Genomic DNA, 20,526 nt, shown 5'->3' on the forward strand with positions numbered 1-20,526 from the left:
AGACTGTTCAAGTTAGCAAAATTCAGGTTAACTCATGCAGAACTTGGCATGACTTCCCAGGACCTCATTATGTGAAAATTTCTTTTATCAACATGGTACCCTGACTGTGTGCCCATCATTGCTGTAATCAGTGCTGTCTATGTATGAACTCGTGTCGTCCTGGTATCTGTTCCAAAGCAGGTATCTTTATGATCCTTGGTTGACAGACAGGGACACTAAGGTAGCTCAAAGTGAAGTAACCTGCCCTAAGCTGCCAGCTGATACAGATGAGAGCCAGGGTAGAAACCCAACTGTTTGCAGAACCAGTTTCTGTACCACTACCACATGCACTTACAGAGGGGTTGGCAAGCTTTTTTTTTTTTCTGTAAAGAGCCAGATAGGTAGCAGATATTTGGGGCTTCCCAGGCCACGCAGTCTCCATTGCCACCAGTTTCAGTTCTGCCCAGGCAGATCACGAAAGCAGCCCAGACATAAAGAGATGAGTGAGACTGGGTTCCGGCAAAGCTTATTTTATAAAAACAGGTGGTGGGCTGGAAAGCCCTGGGGTAGACCGCTTTCAGGGGTGGTTCAGTTGCCTCCCCATTTAGAATGAGGCTGTCTGAGCCAACTTCACCGTGCAATCTGTGGCCAGGCTCTCTAAGACCTTAGGTGATAGGTAAGATCCTCTTCCAGCCATGCACCTGACTGCCTCTCCATGTCTGAAGTCCATAAAGAATTGGGGTGGTGGGGGAGGCCAGGAAAAGGGCAAGCAGAGAAAGAAGGCCCCATATCTGTATCTTTTGGGGGGTCTTTGGAGCATCAAGCTTAAGAATCAATCAAAGGTACAAAACGGAAAATTTAGCCTATGTGCACAACACTTTTCAGTCATGGTGAACTCCTTGGCTATCTTGACTACTAACTCCAGAGGGTACCTGGATTGGTTTTTAATTGAAGTAGAATTGATGTATAATCTTGTGTTAGTTTCAGGAGTACAGTACTGTGATTCACTTATGTAGGGAGATATAGATATGTATATATCTATAGATATAGATACAGATATAGATATATATAGATATATATCTATGTATATTGTTTTTCAGATTCTTTTCCCTTATAGATAAGTAGAAAATATTAAACAGAGTTCCCTGTGCTACACACTAGGTCCTTGCTGGTTATCTATTTTATATATAGTAGGGTGCATATGTTAATTGCAATCTCTTAATTTATCCCTCCCCCGTCTCTCCTTTGATCACCACAAGTTTGTTTTCTATGTCTCTGGGTCTATTTATGTTTTGCATATGAGGTCATTTATATGTGGAATCTATGAAGGCTACCTTGATTTTGATCACATGTCTTCAATGTTTCCTCTGTAAGGATGTCATCTTAACCCTTCAAGAGAAGCTCTCCATCAAAGGCATCGAACATTTCTCCCTCATGCTGGAGCAGAGGACGGAAGGGGCCGGAACGAAGCTGCTCTTGCTTCATGAACAGGAGACCCTAACTCAGGTGTGTGAATGCTGCCCGTAGTCCATGCTGCCTGGCCGAGCAGAGGCCACCCAGCCCCGAGCTCCCTTGTCCTTGAATCTTTTTAGTGCCTTCCCCACAGCCCTGGGCAGCCCCACTAAAGGAGGCACTGGCATTCATAATGGATTTTACACCTCAAGGTGATGTTTCCCTTTCCGTCAGTTTTTCATAGACTGTCAGTTGGTCTCACAAGCAGAATTGTCAAAGGCTCAGCAGTGATTCACTGGGGGCGGTGGCTGTGCAGAATTACATGTTACATGATGGTAATGACTTATTCACCTGTTCCACTAGTTGAGCTCTAGAAACTATTAAAAGAAATGCTTTCTGAGATTATTTAAATGAAGCCCAAATCATATCTCCTTCTTTTAAGTTCAGAGTGCCTACCTCAGAGTTTTTCTGGAAACCTGAAATCCTTGACCTAGTCCTGCCCACTATAAATCTGTGACCCACCAATGTGTCCCTGGTGCCTCAGGGGGCTTCCCTGGTGGCTCAGATGGTAAAATGTCTGGCTGCAATGCAGAAGACCCAGGTTCGATCCCTGGATCAGGAAGATCCCCTGGAGAAGGAAATGGCAACCCACTCCAGTATTCTTGCCTGGAAAATTCCATGGATGGAGGAGCCTGGTGGGCTACGGTCCATGGGGTCGCAAAGAGTTGGACACGACGAGTGACTTCACTTTTCAATGTGTCCCAGCTCTTGGTCACCAAGGTGCCACCCCATCTGTTAGCTGGGGAGCCAGGCAGGCTGCTTGGCCGCTGAATTAAGCACAGTGCTGTGACTTTCCCTGTGATTCCACACAGGTGTGGTCTTTGTTGGATGTACAAGGGATTTCACCAAATTTCTCTGATGTAGGAGAGTTCAATGAAGAGGGGACATTTTGGACAGGGGTGTGAGCAGACACCAGGAGAGGCAGGCAGTCAAGTCACCCCCACATGGATGGCGTAGCAAAAAGTGTCATCACGCTTGGTTGCGTTTTGGTTGTCGCACAATTAAAAGCCACACATCAGGACCTGGAGATCCTCAACTCTCTCGATTTAGTAAAATTTAATGTGGTGACTTTCTTACAAAGTCAGTATTTGTGTTCATTTATATTCCTCTCTGTAAACTTGACCTTGTATTTTTATCTACCTGTTGATATTTTCAATCTCATCTAATTGTTTATCATTGTTTGTTGTTATACCACAACACGCTTGGAACCAGATGACTTCTTTATTCATTATAGGGGAATGGCATCTGTCATTATAGGGGAACGACCCCTGATATATTCATCATTATAAGGGAATGATCCCTGATATATTTGTCGTTATTGGGTAATGACCTTTGATATATTTGCCATATAGGGGAACGACCCCTGATATACAGAATCCCACATGTGAAAGGCCAGTGTTTGGCTGAGTTCCCCCATAAGCCAACCTTTAGACAAGGATTTGGACTCCAGTGGTTTATTTGGGAAGTGACACTGGGAAATACTGGGAGAGGAATAGGAGGGTAAATGGGATAAGGGGGTGCCACTAAAGAGTGTCTTCAAGCCAGTATCCACTGTGGACAGCTGGAGCTCAGTCCCACTGGGGACACTGGGAACCAGTAGAGAGCACTCCTCAGAGGTATCCCACTCATGCGGAAAGGGGACTGGGATTTTGTCTGCTAACATCCTATCCATAATTGGGGGTAGGCTTCTCCCAAGGACTTCTACGCCCTGGCTGTGCTGGTTTGCCCTGGACTGGCAGATGGTCACAGGTGTTTGCAGTACCAGCCTTCACCTTGGAGCAGTAAATGCCAGGGGATGTGGACGGACAGCTAGTTACTATGAGTTTAATGGAAACCTCCCACAACTTTTTGATATTTCTATTTCTGCCTTCCCCCAGAACTTCCATCTACCACCTAGAGATTCTTTCAAAAATCTCTTCTGATGCTAGGTAATCATAACTTCTCATTCCAGGTTGATTTCCAATTTTTAAATTCCTCTTAAAACATTAGAAGGAAACAAAAACCCTCTAACAAGGATTCGTCCCTTATCTTTCTAAAGGAGGCTTTGTTTTTTCTTTGATCAGAACTAATAACAAAGTGCTGAAAAAATTGATAGTGTAAATATCCTGAAATAAATTGGCTATATTCCTATTGAACTGTAAAATATTTATAGGCATGATAGAAAGGGGGAGTAAGTATAAGAAATATGTCCAATAACAAAAATTGTTTTAAAACATTTACCTGTGATGAAAACCCCCAAGGAACTGCTAAGCAACTCTACCTGAATTTTTAGCAGTTTGACACTAAACCTCTATCTAGAAAATAATATTGTTATTTACATACTACCTAAAATTTCCAAGAATTTGGGTTTTTTGCTTGTTTTAGAGACTGTACCTCTTATGGACTGCCATTTTTAATGAGTCTAAAGCATCCTTTTGCATCCCATTCATTTCCCAAAATGAGTGTAACCTACTACTGCTAAAAATAGACTCAATGTGGCTTATGGAAAATTCAGGACAGATTGTGAAAAGTGAGACTGTTAGTCACTTAGTCGTGTCCGACTCTTTGCGACCCCAGGGACAGTAGTTCGCCAGGCTCCTCAGTCCAGTGGATGCTCCAGGCAAGAATACTGGAGTGGGTTGCCATTTCCTTCTCTAGGGGATCTTCGCAACCCAGGGCTCGAACCCCAGTCTCTGCCACTAATTAAAGGAGCCCAGAGATACAATGACCCCTGACTTTCTAACATCAGAGCTGATCTTCAGGCAAAACACCCTATAACGTCACTGTTATATGCAACAGCAGTCCTGCCAGCACCCAGCTCTCTTAGGGTCCCACATATCCTCCTCCCTGGTTTGCTTTCTGATCAGCCAGTGATGACCAGCCTGGAGCTTGTGGGCTCCTGAGTTCGCTCGGTTTTGTAATCCTGCCCACAGCTGGAAAGCTCTTTCAGTGTTACTGGTTCTCAGGATGCCCAGTGTATCTTTACATGTGGGATGTGTTTTCCCTTTGAAATTCTTCTATATAGCAGAGTCAGCGATGTAAATTCTGAGAGTGTGTGTGTGTGTGTACACATGGAAGTCAGGGACTCAATGAAGCTGTTATTAATATTATTTTTCTTTTGAACATGTTTTTCTTTCTTTCTTTTTTTTTTTTTTGCCTTCACCGCACAGCTTGCAGGATCTCAATTCCCTAACAAGGACTGAACTCACGCCACGGCAGTAAAAGCCAGGGAGCTCCCTATTTTGAACTTTTATTTATTTATTTACTTTTTGTCCGCTCTGCACAGTGTGCCCCACCTTAGTTCTTCTAAGGGAATTGAACTTTTAAATAGCAATTCACAAACATTTATTTTTTTTTTGCCAGAATTTTCTGCTGCAGAAAAGTAGTTACAAGTACATGAAAGTGCATGCAAGTGCGTCAGAACGTACACCCAGGTGCACAAAACTATAAGTCGAACAACTGTGTGCGTTCCTGCTGCATGCTTTTAGTTTCACTCTACTGATCTCTTTAAGGGAAGTTCAATTTACCTTCTGTTTTTAAATATTTTTTTGTTTTTATTTTATTTTTTACCTGTTTTCTTGAAGTCCCATGTCTTTCATCCATTCAGCTGTATATGAACCACCTACTGTCCATTGACTGGTTCCCTTTTGTTACAGAAAGAATTAAGAAATTAAGACCTAGGAGTTGTCACACAGTGTGCTGGGGGAAAGGAAAGGAACTCAACAGGATCCATGGTCCTTAACCCTGAAGGACCTATGGTATATCTTCAGCCCGTTTGAACAATCTGAACAAATCATCATAGTAGAAATTGGGGTAGTTTGGGAAACTTGTGAACTCCAGGTTCTGTGAATGGGCCAGAACGATTGTCCCCCAGCGTCTCAGTTGGATGTCATGCAGGTTGTCACTGTGACGTTTGCATTCCTACTGTCGTCCTAGAGTCAAGGGAGAAACCCATAGCAGTGGTAAGGAGTAAAAATCAGTAGTGGACAGTCTCTGTGCTTTCCCCCCGGGGCTCCTTTTGCGCCCTGCCCCCAGCCTCCCTTGAGTGTGTGACTGTCACTTACAACAGCCAGCATCTTCAGAGGACTGCCCTCAGAGAGCTGGCACCCATCCTGTCCAGAGCTGGAAATTCACATCCCCCTGGGAGAGGCCAAACCAGTGACTTCTCTGTGCACCCGGGGGATCCATGGGGTAAGTGTCCCACCAGAATCTCCCCTGGGACACGCCACAGCCACCTCTGCTGGGCTGACCTGAGCTGGTTCCTCTGCTGTCTGACGTCCTTGCCCTCCTCCCTCACTGGCCTCTCCTGGGAACAGTTCCTTTTTGAAGTCCCTCATTTCAGGGACTGCTTTGGGGGAATGTGACCTAAGTTATAGGAGTGTTCAGTTTTCCGGGAATGAGTATGGATGATAGATACTAAAATAACCTCAGCCACTTCCTTCTTCAGTGTCCAGAGAAAGCTGCCTTTGCTTCTGACCCACAGACCTTTCTGCCAGCACTGAAGGATTCTTGTCATTGGTCTGTTCTTCTAGGTGACCCAGAGGCCCAGCTCCCATAAGATGAGATGTCTTTTCCGAATCAGCTTTGTCCCAAAGGATCCAATTGACCTTTTAAGGCGAGATCCAGTTGCTTTTGAGTATCTGTACGTTCAGGTATGTGGTAACTGGGGCATGTTTCATACTAACATTGTTGGATGAATAAACTGTGGGGTTTTCCTCCCTGAATTCTTTCATTTGGGATCTTCTTTCTCTTTGTCCCTCACCCCTCCAAGCTTAATATATTATAAAAGGATTCCATGGTGCTTAGTTGATTTACAATATCATGTTTCAGATATACAGCACAGTGATTCAGTTTATATACATGTGTGTGTGTGTGTGTGTGTGTGTGTGTATATATATATATATATATATATATGTATATATATATATATACTTTTTCAGATTCTCTTGCCTTATAGGTTATTATAAAATATTGAGTAAAGTTCCATGGTGCTTTTAAAATTTTCACTTGATTTTGATTTCATCCTTGTGAAAAAGTGGCAAGAGTAGTAGATGAACTCTTTCATATCTGTCACCTAGATTCACCAGTTTATTCCCATGATACCACATTTACTCTGTCTTCAGTGTGTGCATATATTCTCCTCGACCCCCACCACACACAATATTTTTTCTAAACCATATGAATATTAGTTACTAAAACCATACTCATTTACCTCAAAATATGTCAGTATATTTTATAGTAACAAGGACATTTTCCAATATAATCATTACACAGTTAACCAAATAAGCAAACGTAACACTGATACATTTCCATTATGTGATCTACAGTTTATATCCAAAGTTTGCGCATTGTCCTAAAGCTGTCCTCTATATCAATTTTTTTCTAGAATAGGATCCTCTCCAGGATCTCATTTTGTATTTAGTTGGCATGTCACTTTAGTCTCCTTCAATCTGGAGCATGCCTCACCTCAGCCTTTCTTTAGTTTTCACAACCTTGACAGTTTTGCAGAGTGCAGATCAGTTATTTTGTAGAAATCCCTCCATTTTGGTTTCTCTGATGTTTTCTCATGATTAGATGGGGCTCCGCACTAGGGGCAGAAAAGCAACACAAGTGACCCCATGCCCTCTGTAGCGCATTGTATCAGGAAGCACATTGTATCATTCTGTCTCCTTTGTGGTACGGTTCACACTCTTTTTTTTTTCTAGGAATTTTTACAGATTGACTCTTGTCAACATAAACATTAAGTGATGTTTTCCAGAAATTACTACTTTCCCTTTTCTAGTTAATAAGTAATTTGCAGAAAGTCACTTTGCAACTCCCTTTTTATCATTTCACCTGTTTATTTTAGTATTCATTGATGATGCTTGCCCAAATAATAATATTATTATTGTTGTAATGGTTGAAAATGATTTGCCTAATTCCATTATCTCTTCTTCAGTTATTCATTGGCATTCTCCTGTAAGAATTCCCTTCTCCTTTATTTACATATTTTGTTCATTCATTTATTTGGTGCTTAGATTGTTCTGAAACATCATGATATTCATTGTAGTAGAATTACTAATTTCAAGGCAGTAAAACTTTAAGAAGATATTATGTTTTGCAGTCTCTGTCTGATTCTGGGATATAATTTTTAAAAAGTAAGGCTTCCAGAAATGAGAATCTTTGCTAGTTTGTCCCAAAGGGAATTGATCCACTTGATATTTAGGCAGTATTCCTATATTTCTCTATAACCGCTTCCCATTACTCTTAAATTTCCAGTATAATCACATTAAACAGTAAGAACCCACTTACCTAATACTTAAGCATCTACATTAGAATTACTCAAAGAGGTTGTAAACCTTAATGTAACCTTCCTCCACAGAAAAAGCAGGCCAAAAAAAATGCTGCTGTCTTTGGCTAGAGTATATATGTTAAGTCAAAGGTTGTTGGAGCCCTAAGAAATAAAAAGAAAAAAAAATAAAAAAGAAAAGAAAAAGCAAAGCATGTAGGAAAAAGAAAAGAAATATTCATTTACTCTGGGTAGTTGATAAACTGGTATTTGTTTTAGTATTCTCAGTATTTTCTTGTACATTTCAAAGCTTTTGTGATCTTTAAAAAGTTGGGTGTGAAAAGAAAATAGAAGTTGGCAGAGAGATGTAGAAAAGATAAATGTCAGAGGTTAGGAATAGTGACATAAATTAAGTGGCCAATAAGCCCTGGAGAGCAGAAATTAAGTGGGAGGAGAAAAGCAGAACATACTGGAACATTTCAACTGACGAGGGCACTCAGGCAAAGGCCTGTTAAATGTTTCCCATCTCTTTGGAGGAGACTGTGGTATTAAGAGTTTGGTAGGATGTTTACTGTTCATGTAGATAACCCGCAATCATCAGGAAAAGGTAATCCTACTCCATATAGAGAGATGTGTGGTGCACTTCACTCCATTTTCTACCCAGAACAATGAGCCGCCACGCGTTCGGCTTCCTTAAATGTTTAACTTTGGTTCAACCCCTCAACAATATCCCCTCTTCCCCAAAGGCCAGGTAACCCAGACCTGACTGCACGGGACAGCCTGATTCTCAGCTGACCTGTTACTGCGTCTTCCCCATATTCCTGCTGAGAACCGACCCAGGGCTCTGCCACTGCAACGCATATCGCATATACTATGTTTTAAGCTTGTTAGTTGCAAATACGTAGTTACAGGTGCCTGTCAGCGCATGGCTGTAGAAGGTGATGTGCATTCAGTTGTCATTCTCTATAATTATATACTCATCCCATTAGCAAGAGGATGCTTTAAAACCATTTACTCGGCTTCTGTTTTAAACATCACAAATTTATTGCATTTCTAAAAGAAGAACACAGTTGTGTTTGTCTTGGGGAGGGGAGGCCTTTTAAGTACCCCGGGAGTACTGCTAAGCATGGTTCTATTTAAGTCTGTTTGCTCAAGTCTAATGAAGTTCATGGAGATCTTTCTTATTCCAAAGACATCCTTTATACCTGTGGAACTGTCCTGAGAACTGGAAAACCTGCTGGGACTCTTGCCCTGGGACTAGCTGAAGACTGAAGATATTTCTGCTTTCTTACCTTGAGTGTTGTTTGGCTGGTGGATTAGCTACTCCTTCAAGGAGTAACCAGTGATGGGTGGCGGGGTGGGGGCGGGGAACATGTTATGGTGGGTGATAGAGACCAAAATTAATCTATCATCATCTCATTTATCCTTCACTGAGAATAGGAAATGAAAATATCTTGGACTCAGATCCCTGTTTCAAAATGCCTTATATCATAGAACATGCAGTTTGTCTAACATTACGTATGTGTCCAGCGTGAGTCCTTGGACCTGCGAATGGTTCTATGTCCCAAGTGTTGATTTTAAGGTACTAAAAAGATGCAATAAAATTAGCCTAGAGAACAAAAGAGGAAACAGAAACAGTGTCTATCACATTACAAAGCCAAAAATCAATTCAACTTAGTGAGCTCTTAGTGAGGGCAGTGGCCATTGATGAGGTGAGCCATGACAATGACCACAGAGGTTTCAATAGTGATAATATGTAGAAATGTCTTAACCATTAGTGGACCATGAAGTGTTTTACAGATTTTAGCATATCTAATAACACTAAGCCCTAATAATCCAGACTCTTTGAATTCATAATTATAATAAGCTCTGCTGACATTTTACTGTCCACCGTCTAGTTTTTAAAAAGATGGTACACCAATTGGTAAACAGGATAATCAGGCCACAAAATGTGTTCAAACACCTTAGCAGTATCTTTTTTTTTTTTTTTTTAGTATCTCATATGTTCATTATAAATGAATTTTTGTAGGTCTAGAGTGGAGTCTGGTGAGATCTCTGTTAAGCAAATCAGCAACTGCCATTTGCATGTGTAACTATTTTAAATAATGTACTTGAGAGTAATAAATGCATAATTTGTACCAAAAATATGTATAAGTCATATGTCACAGTAATTCTCTGGGATCAGTTTGAACTAATTATATAATGTAATTAGTGACTAATCGCCTAGACAAAAAAATTCACCCAGGAGCCCGGTTAAATACAGGGTATAACAGGAGTGGGAAACAACAACCTCAGTCGCAATTCTGAGAAGTGATAGTGATGACTCACCTTTGTAAAGCACAGTCCGTATTATAAAACATCCTCACAGGTATACTAGCAACCTTGAGAGTTAGCAGTCGTTAGCTTAAGGTTTCTTTTTTTTTTTTTCAGATAAGAAAACTGAGACTCAAGAGAGATGGGATACCAGGTCCAAAGTCATTTGATTAGTAGTTGACACAGCCTAGGATCCCACTTGGAGCTTTTGTCTCTAAATTCTATGCTAAAATACTGTTTCATATCTGTCATGCAAGTCCTTTTAGCAGTCATAAAATAAAGTAATTTATCAGAAAAACTGGTTCTTTGAATGCCTTTTATGGCCTGGCACCCTATCTCTCAAAATGACCCTAGCTGGACCCTCAAACGCATGGTGCCCCATTGTGGACAGCCCTGAGCTCTTGGAAGTAACTGATAAATCTAACGCCACAAAAACAAAATGGCAGCTTGGAATTGCTCCCAGAGGCTGTCTTCCTTCAGAGCCACCCTGTCTCCTGCCTCTAATCACACCCATTTCCAATCAGAGTCCAGTCCAGTCCAGATAGACGTAGATTTTTAAGGAGAAGTGGAGAAGGAAAAGCATATGAAGAATGGAGGGGAGGGAATGTGGCTTCACTCTTGGGGGTGAGGGTGGGTTGAGAGGCAGACAACCAGAGCAGGTGGGCAGGGCATACCTCCGTAGCACCACAGCGGCATGGGGAGGTATCCAAAGGGCAGATACTGTGTGCAGAAACCATCAGTTCAGTTCAGTCCCTCAGTCGTGTCTGACTCTTTGCGACCCCATGGACTGCAGCATGCCAGGCCTCCCTGTCCATCACCAACTCCCAGAGTTTGCTCAAGCTCATGTCCATCGAGTCAGTGATGCCATCCAACCATCTCATCCTCTGTCATCCCCTTCTCCTCCTGCCCTCAATCTTTCCCAGCATCAGAGTCTTTTCCAATGAGTCGGTTCTTCACATCAGGTGGCCAAAGTATTGGAGTTTCAGCCTCAGCATCAGTCCTTCTGATGAATATTCAGGACTGATTTCCTTTAGGAATGACAAGTTGGATCTCCTTGCAGTCCAAGGGACTCTCAAGAGTCTTCTCCAACACCACAGTTCAATTCTTTGGCGCTCAACTTTCTTTATGGTCCAACTCTCACATCCATACATGACTACTGGGAAAACCATAGCTTTGACTAGATGGACCTTTGCGAGGGTACATGTTCCTGTTCAGTCAAATCAATGCATGAAGTGGTCATAAGTGTACTTATCTCAGAAAGGAGCCAAGCAAGTCCTGATACAGTTTTCTGTTTGAAAGCTTTTGGGAGACAAGGCAAAGAATAAAAGAAGGGAGAAAGAGGCTACCTGTATTTTCTAGCCCAAGAGTTTAGTTTCCCATAACAAAGATAAGTAAACACATGCATAATATGCTTACGTGGGACCATGTTTCTCATCACCATTCGGCTCAGTGTTTGATCCATGAGGATCTGAGAATGGCACCCTCAAACCCTGTGGTCCTGGAGGACTTGGCATGTTACAGCACCCTCTCAGCACCTCTTCAATCTGTTGCTCACCCCAAACCCTGTGAGGTAGGTTACACATGAACAAAGTAAAGCCAAGAGACGCCCTCAAAGTCACAGTGAGGGCGGTGCCCATTGGAACGGACTGGCAATTTCCAGAGCCACCCTCCACTGAGTGCACCAAGGCACGTTGACAAAGCGTGCATCTCACCTCATCCTCACCCCCTCCCTACTCCGGCCACGGTGTTAGTATGAATTCCCATTGTACAGATGAGTAAACTGAGGCTGCAAGAGGAAAGTTAACTGCTTGAAGGTTATACACAGAGGTAGCCATTAGTGAAGCCAGGACTCCCAAGCAGGTGTAGGTTCTGAGCTGCTGCTCTCCATCGCCTTCTAATTCTGCCTCCCTGGAGCCTCTGGATGCTAGGAAGAGGGTGATGTTGTTGATGACAGCTCTTAACATGTGTGAGAGCTTCCAATATAGCAGATGGAGTTCTAAGGGCTTTACCTTGTTAGCTCATTTAATCCTTGTCTCAATTCAGTGAATGGGGAGTATTATCCCCAACTCACAGAAGAGGAAACCGAGGTACAGAACAACTAAGGGGCTTGCCCAAGGTCACACGGTGAAAGTGGAGAAAGAGGATTGGAACCGAGGATTCCAATCCCGATAGCCTAACTCCAGAAGCCACATCATGCTACCAGGGTTTCACGTTTTCAGTCATGACACCTGTGTTTGGGAATTCCATTCCTAAACTCCTCATTATTTTTACAAAAAGCTAAATATTTACTTAGCAGCTCGCTCGTGATGAATGTTCAATGTTTGTGTGGTCTGTGTGTGTAGACTTAAATACTGACTCGATTCCAAGCAGCAGTGGAAATGTTTCCACATTTAGCCCCTTGCCTTGGGCTTCCCTCGTGGCTCAGATGGTGAAGAATCTGCCTGCAATGCAGGAGACCCAGGTTCAATCCCTGGGTCGGAAAGATCCCCTGGAGAAGGAATGGCAACCCACTCCAGCATTGTTGTCTGGAGAATTCCATGGACAGAGGAGCCTGGTGGACTACAGTCCATGGGGTCGCAAAGAGTCGGACACGACTGAGCGACTGACACTGTCACTTCCCTTTCACGTGGAAGAGAGGGTGGGACACAGAAGAAATGCGTGTCACTCTAAGGCGACACGATGCATCCTTTGACAAGCTGCGCCCTCTGCTGGTGTCTTTTCAGAGTTGTAACGATGTCGTTCAGGAGAGGTTTGGGCCGGAGCTAAAATATGACATAGCCCTGAGGCTGGCAGCGCTGCAAATGTACATCGCAACCGTGACCACCAAGCAAACGCAGAAAATCTCCCTCAAGTACATCGAGTAAGTGCTGACTCTCCGAACCCTTTTGGAGACAAAGATGCTGTCTCCTTAATGCCCAAGGGTATTTTTGATGTGTATGTCTATTTCCAAAATTGATCTTGTTTGTGGCAGAGCATCTGTTAACCAGAGGGAAAATATATGGATGTTCTGTTCATTTTCGGTGGAAGAGACCATTTCTTCTGTAATCCACCTTCAGAGAATTATGGTTAAATTGAAAGTCACATTGCAAATGAAGCGTACATTTTAAAATCCCTAAATGAACTTGGCTCTAAGCCAAGCTCTGGTCTCAGCACTTTTCAGACATTAAGCTGTTTGATTCCCACAACCTCCCTTTGAAATCAGTAGAACTGTCACTCCATTTTACAGATAAGCAAGCTGAGAATAGTTAAGTAACTTATCCAAATCACACTGGCTATTAACTAGGGAGGGTAGGATTTGAACCAAGGCGGTGGGACTCTGCATTGCACTGTCGTTTGTATGATCATTTGAAGACCTGACCTGTGTTTCAAAGATGGTGTGCATAACCAGAGATTACCTTCAGATTATCAAAATGCCGTATAAAAAGTAATTTTTTTGAGTCATAATCAGGTAAGTTGGTAATAAAGAACTGTGACACCATGGGAAAGGATGCCATACAAACTTTGCTTCATGAATCAAAAGTTTGGAACACAAATGCCTTCCCTTGCTGAATATGGCATTTACAATAGCATACTACCTCTTTAGCTGGAAAAGATCCCACCTTAGAAAAAAGCAGTTTATGTTGCCCTCAGTTGACAAGATTATATTAGTCATCCTTTAAAAGCGAACCCTCTGATACTTCCCATTGGCAGGTGATCCAGTTGCCTAAAGCAGCCACCAATTTCTTAATCCTGGCAGCTCTAATGCTAAGAAAAAGAAATAGTCAATAGTCGTGTTTCAAAGTTTATGGTGGGGCTGAAGCCTCATCTTCATGTAACACTGAAAGCCTTAGTGTCTGCTCCACCTCCTGGTGGCATATGGCTGATTGAAACCCTCCATCCCAAAAAGGTTTCCCATGGGCTGGCTCCCCAGGTCCCACAGTGGCAGGATGACCCTCCCACATAGCAAAATGGCTTCTTCTCAGCAGGCTTGAGAGCCTTTTGGGGGAAGATGAGAGCTTCCAGCTTGTGGACTCCCAATGCCCTGATCTTGCCATCCTCACTTGTCCTGTCGCTGCCTAAGGACAGATCCTTGTGTGCAGCTTGAGGACCATAGGTCTTCCAATCTCAGTCCACTTATTTTTGCAGACAGTTTGTTTCTTTCTCTCTTGGTTTCTCTGGAACCCAAGAGAGATTCAGCTCACAAAGAGGTCTCACACCCACGTGGATCCCTTCACACCCTCACCCAATCCCCTTTCTGAGGTTTTGGGGGACAGATGAAATTGGATCCCATTTGAAAAGGTGGCCTGCACAACTTGAGATGATTTTCAGACAACCAAAATGCATCTCTGTTCCTACTCTCTGTACCCACAATTTACCAGGTTGGACATGGTACAGTGAACAACTTCCAGAGATATCTAGCTTGCCTAAGAATCTTGCAGAGCCTGTGATGATTAATTAATGTTCTCATTAATTAACTTGTTCACACAACAAATGTTCACTGAGCATTTTATATGATATTTCTACTAGGAGAACAGAAAACAGTATTAAGTTTAAATTATTATCTTAACCTTTGAAGAATTTGTGATCTGATTATAAAGACAAGACATAGAATGAAAAATAATTATGTAAAATAATGATATAAGTAGAATTACAAGGTAGCCCATAAGAAGTGCCAAATGATGGGCGAAAATAAGTACAAGTTGAGGAGGAGGAAGAGGAAGCAAGTGGTGATCATGAGAAACACCATCTTAACTAGGGAAAAGTGCATGAATGGCCAAGTGGAGGGAGGCTGACTTCCTACTCTTCTGTAGAGAGAATCTGGAGCAGGAGATATAACCAGAACCTTCTCAAAAGTCTTCATAGAATTTAGAAGATACTTGTTGGGCACATGACCAATCAGGATAAATTTCCTAGAATTCAAAACGTGAAACCGTCTTAGGATAGGGTTCTACTCATTGTTGGAGAAATAGATTTTTGGCAAGAATATACTAACCCAGTCCCATCGTTTGTTTTTTCCTAGTATAGCCACACGTGTGAGAGATGGTTATATCTCCCCTTCAGTACCAAACACACTTAAGGGTCCTGAACCCTACCCTGACTCCATACCAGCAACCCGCTCCCCACCTCAGCAAGAACTATTGATGGAAGGAGTTAGACATTATCTGGGTGGGAGAAAAGAGAACTGTGTGTTTCTAAAGAAATCACCATTGGTGAGGGAGATGGGGAGGAAAGAATGGTTTGGGACCAGGAAGGAGGTATACTCATCCTTCTAAGAGAATGAAGACGACCGTGGGCAGACGGGGGGAGGTGACAATGAGAATAAACAAAGGGATGGAGAAAAGTTGATGGAAGTGCAAACTCAGACATGTGAATGAGTTTTAAGAGACTCAGGTGGGATGGATAAAGTGTCTCTTAAATTTCCATTGATCCCAAATGCTCCTCTCTGGACAGTGAGGAATATATTTCTTTTAAAATGCCAACATATGGATTAGTGATCAAACAGTATGTTTCCTGGGTGTAAATTAAAGGTTGCTTCCCTAATTGGGGACTTGTCTCCATTCTCTGCCTTACTAAGAATTCGTTTGTTCCAACAAACATCAGAGCGCCATTTTGTCTTAGATAACTAATCATCACGAGAACGTGAAATTAAAGATCTGCTCTTTATTGCAGAAAAGAATGGGGATTAGAGACTTTTCTTCCCTCTGCTGTGCTGCAAAGCATGAAAGAGAAGAACATAAAGAAAGCACTTTCACACCTTGTCAAAGCAAATCAAAACTTGGTACCACCCGGTAAAAAGGTATCACATTTGCATCTTAATAGAAAATGGATTTTAAAGAGAGAGGCTTGCATGCATTTTTTAAAATGTTTAAAATTAGCCCATGAATAAAATACTTAGCACCAGATTTTCAGAAGCTGTAACACTATATAACCTTCTGTTACTTTAACTATTCACATGTTTCTAAGACCAGTGAAAAATAAGTATCCTTATGGAGACCTCTTTATTCCTTGCACACTATAGACTCCTTATTGTATAGAGTATGTGCACGTTCACATGTGCATGCAGGAGAACCTTGCAAAGCCTCTAAGACATTGGGATTAGAGGACAGAATTGCCTAATAATTTCATATTTTCCTCGTAGTTTTGCTTACCACTCAGACCAGCTTAAGTGCACAGCAGTCAGTAAGGGTCCCTGCAGACTTGATGCCACGTTAATTAAACCGAAGTTTCTCTCCCTTGGCTCTCTTGACATTTGGGATCAGATCATTTTTGACTGGGGAGAAGGGCTGTCCTGCGCATTGTATGATATTTAGCATCATCTCTTGTCTCTACCCATGAGATGTCAGCACCCATCCCCTCAATCATGACAAACAAAAATGTCTCCAGATTTTGCCCAAATCACCCCAATTGACAACCACTGAACTGAATTGTACTTTTAGAAAGAAGATAAGTTCAGTTCTGTCACTCACCATCATTAGCGTTAAAATCTTTTTTTCTTTCTTTTAATCTAGTAGAAGAAACAGAAAGGACATTTAAAAATATACTGTTGGTCAGAATAGAGAGTTATGTTTATTGATAATAAAAAGCCAAAGGTTTTAGAAACTAGAGAGAGAAGGAGCCTTATGTAAACTGTAAAACTGAAGGCAGCCTGCCAACCCAAGAACACTTTCTCAATGATCTTGGCCATAGATATAAGCGTGACTCTAGTACAAATTATTTATGTGGGTAATTCCTTGATCTTAGTATCTGGTTTTAAGTCCTTTTTATTGGCTACCAATACTTATTTCTGCTCCCTCATCACCCTAATGACTATTTTTAAACATGTAATCAAGTACGATACACTACCAGTCACCTTTGACTTACTTCTCAGTTTCTGTAAGCATTCAGCCTATGGAAATACAGCAGGATGTCATGGGTCAAGATGTTCTAAATGTCAGTTCTGATTTGCCCAAAGCTACTTTTATTTTAATTGACTTGGTGTGATTTGTATCCCCCCAAGCCTGGTCCACTGGTTTTGTAATAATTTGGATAACGGCTCTAAGATCGGTCTATCACTGTCCTTCTTATATAAACTTTCTAGTTAAGAGTGAGTGGTTTGCTTTCGCCTCAATTTGCAAAGTGCTTTGGAATTTTGAAAGAAGTAGGCTGGATGATTGGTCCTAAATTACAATTATATGAAGGATAGCGCGTTGAGGTACAGTTAACAAATGAGTTGGCAAGTTATCTGCAGTTGAAAACAGAGTTTTACAACCCTTGCCACTTGATATTCTGCATCTTGTTGGAAAATTTCACCCCTAACAAACTCTTCTGGAACGTTTGTTATGAAATGTGGACTTTTTTCTTTCTTTCATTTTTTTAAAATTTAAAAAAGATTTATTGAAATATAGTTAATTTAAAATGTTTCAAGTATGCAGCAAAGTGATTCACTTATATGTATATGTGTGTGTATATATATTATATATTTGTTTTCAGATTCTTTTCCATTATGGATTATTATAAAGATATTAAATATAGTTCCCTATTATCCACAGTAGGACCATGTTGTTTATCTATTTTATATTTATATAGTAGTTTTATATCATATTTTACATTGAAATGTGGACTTTTTTCAATCAAGTATTTTTTTAGGATATGGGAATCTACATTTTTAAGTCTTCTTAAGGATCAGTTTTACTGGATAAAATTTCATTTGTCAATCATCTATGAAACTCACTAGATTCTTGGAATTACATTGCTAGAGACTTAGATAGGAATTTCAAATATTTCCACAATGATTGATGCTCAGAAAGCTCATTTTCCCTAAAAACTTACAAAGACTGGAAGAAACAAGATGGGATGGTAGAGCCTGTTTAAAAGGCTTTCTATGGATTGAAGGTATGTATTCAAAAGAGCTCCCACAAACTGCACACCCCATTTCAGTGGAGAATTTTATTATCTTGTTCTGACTTGTTGAATGCCTGACCCAGCATATCTATACTCCACCCCCCCACCCCCCCCCACCAATAAAATAAAAAAATTTTAAGCTAGATGTCCTGTTACAGCCCTTAATCAGCTTACTTTCATTCCTCATGAAGAGCCCTTGTCACACCCCATCTGTTGGCAGTGGAAGCATCCTTCTCGTTTGCCTTTGTTTTCGGCTAGTCTCCAGCAGAAACAAAATCAGACCTGATGGAGTGAACACCTGAGATTTCTTTTCTCTCCTCAGCTCTCCGCGCTGCAAGCCAAGGTCCATTATCTCAAGTTCCTCAGTGACCTCCGACTGTATGGGGGCCGTGTGTTCAAGGCAACATTAGTGGTAATTTCTTTTTCTTGCTTTTTTGTGGAGGTCACAGAGGCCTTCAAAATGTCACTGCCTGGGCTGTCTTGAATGAGCTGCCTTTGATGACAAAAGCAAATCAGCTATGAATCTTTTCCAGCCCTCATTTCTAATCGACTGCACCCTAGTCTGAAAATATCAGAAGAAATGTTAAACTAGATAACACCACTGCAGAATGCCCCAGAAAAGGAAATATGAAAAGCCGAGAGAATTGGTGCACTCTCACAATGGCCTCCTTTTAAATCATTGGGCCAGAATGATTTGAAAAAGAGAAAAAAAATCCTCATTTCTGATAGCCTCTCATAATAATGAATATGCATGCTATGATAACATTTACTTCCTACATTATTCATAATTTATCAGAGCCTTGCTGTAATCATATATCTGGTTCTTCTAATTGGATGATTTAGTACAATATAACCCGGGAATACTTTCTAAAGAAAATGTAATCTTAGAAAAATGTCTCTCAGGTTCAACTATGCCTGGTGCTTCAGAGCTTTTTCATTGTTATTTAATTTATTTATTTGTTTTGGCCACATCATGAAAACTGCAGAATCTTAGTTCCCCAACCAGGGATGGAACCTGGACCATGGGCATGGGGGTCTTAACCACTGGACTACCAGGGAATTGCCAGAGGTCTAGTATTTTTTAAATTTTGTGGACGTGTCTTTCTCAGCAGGCGGAAAAGCGCTCGGAAGTGACCCTCTTGGTGGGACCCCGCTATGGCATAAGCCACGTCATAAACACCAAAACCAACCTGGTGGCTCTTTTAGCTGACTTCAGCCATGTCAACAGGATCGAGATGTTTACTGAAGAGGAGAGCTTGGTGAGGGTGGAGCTCCACGTGCTGGATGTGAAGGTAAGTCTTTCAGATATTGACATATGACCTTGCTTCCTGATAGTGCTTCTGATATTTACAAAGCAAGCAAAATTTCAACCTGTGCAGCCCAGTCCAGTTCAGTCGCTCAGTCGTGTCCGACTCTTTGCGACCCCATGAATCGCAGCACTCCAGGCCTCCCTGTCCACCACCAACTCCCAGAGTTTATCCAAAGTAATGTCCATCGAGTTGGTGATGCCATCCAGCCATCTCATCCTCTGTCATCCCCTTCTCCTCCTGCCCCCAATCCCTCCCAGCATCAGGGTCTTTTCCAATGAGTCAGCTCTTCGCATGAGGTGGCCAAAGTATTAGAGTTTCAACTTCAACATCAGTCCTTCCAGTGAACACCCAGGACTGCTCTCTTTTAGGATGGACTGGTTGGATCTTCTTGAAGTCCAAGGGACTCTCAAGAGTCTTCTCCAACACCACAGTTCAAAAGAATCAATTTTGATACTCAGCTTTCTTCACAGTCCACTCTCACATCCATACATGACCACTGGAAAAACCATAGCCTTGACTAGACGGACCTTTGTTGGCAAAGTAATGTCTTCTGCTTCTGTTAGGTCCGTACCATTTCTGTCCTTTATCGAGCCCATCTTTGCATGAAATGTTCCCTTGGTAGCTCTAATTTTCTTGAAGAGATCTCTAGTCTTTCCCATTCTGTTGTTTTCCTCTATTTCTTTGCGTTGATCGCTGAGGAAGGCATCAGTGGTGAAATGGGTAAAGAAAAAATCCACTCAACTCAGGCATGAGGGCTCCAGTCCTCACTAGATGGCTCTGTGATTAGGGGACAAGTCCCTCTCTTTCTCTGAGCTCCATCTCTTCAGCTCTATATGAGAAAGCAAATGAGTTTGTGTCTAAGGTCCCGTCTGACTCCAGAGTGATGGGGAGTGGGGGAAATGTTTCCCTACTTACTTTCTAGAATACGTGATTTTTATGTAGAGAGTCAGGGAGAGTCTTCCCAACTTTGTTTAGATTCCCCATTCCCTTTTTGATGTAGCATCCATATGTGCTTATTCTTTTGGAAAGACTGAGTATTTCAGTCAATCTGTCTTTTCACGCTGTAGCAATTAGTGGTGGCCGAACATCTGGCCCCTTGAATATCATGGCCATTTGACTGGAAACAGCCATCTGAGATTGTCCTTAGAGGGCAGACATTTCCTCCCCAAACAGAAACTGACAGCAAGCAATCCAGGTCCCCCGTCCCCGCCGTCTTGTCCCAGTCATAGATGAGTCATTGGATTTTGGCAGCATTAATGTATGTGATGTTTCTGTAGAGAAAAGGTCCAGTGAGTCTGCAGAGGA

At 41.8% G+C, this 20,526-nt stretch overlaps 1 protein-coding gene across 1 annotated transcript in view; it reads left to right on the forward strand.

The window, feature by feature from the left end:
* FRMPD4 (FERM and PDZ domain containing 4) overlaps positions 1 to 20,526 on the forward strand; it is a 513,884-nt gene that overhangs the window by 480,968 nt on the left and 12,390 nt on the right. The window contains exons 8-13 of the mRNA XM_065915564.1: positions 1,354 to 1,485; positions 6,003 to 6,122; positions 12,775 to 12,911; positions 15,701 to 15,827; positions 18,234 to 18,323; positions 19,021 to 19,203. Coding sequence (XP_065771636.1) covers positions 1,354 to 1,485; positions 6,003 to 6,122; positions 12,775 to 12,911; positions 15,701 to 15,827; positions 18,234 to 18,323; positions 19,021 to 19,203 — 789 coding nt within the window. The remainder of the gene's footprint in view (positions 1 to 1,353; positions 1,486 to 6,002; positions 6,123 to 12,774; positions 12,912 to 15,700; positions 15,828 to 18,233; positions 18,324 to 19,020; positions 19,204 to 20,526) is intronic.

This window comes from Muntiacus reevesi, chromosome X, assembly GCF_963930625.1.
Source record: "Muntiacus reevesi chromosome X, mMunRee1.1, whole genome shotgun sequence".
NCBI classification, from domain to species: domain Eukaryota; kingdom Metazoa; phylum Chordata; class Mammalia; order Artiodactyla; family Cervidae; genus Muntiacus; species Muntiacus reevesi.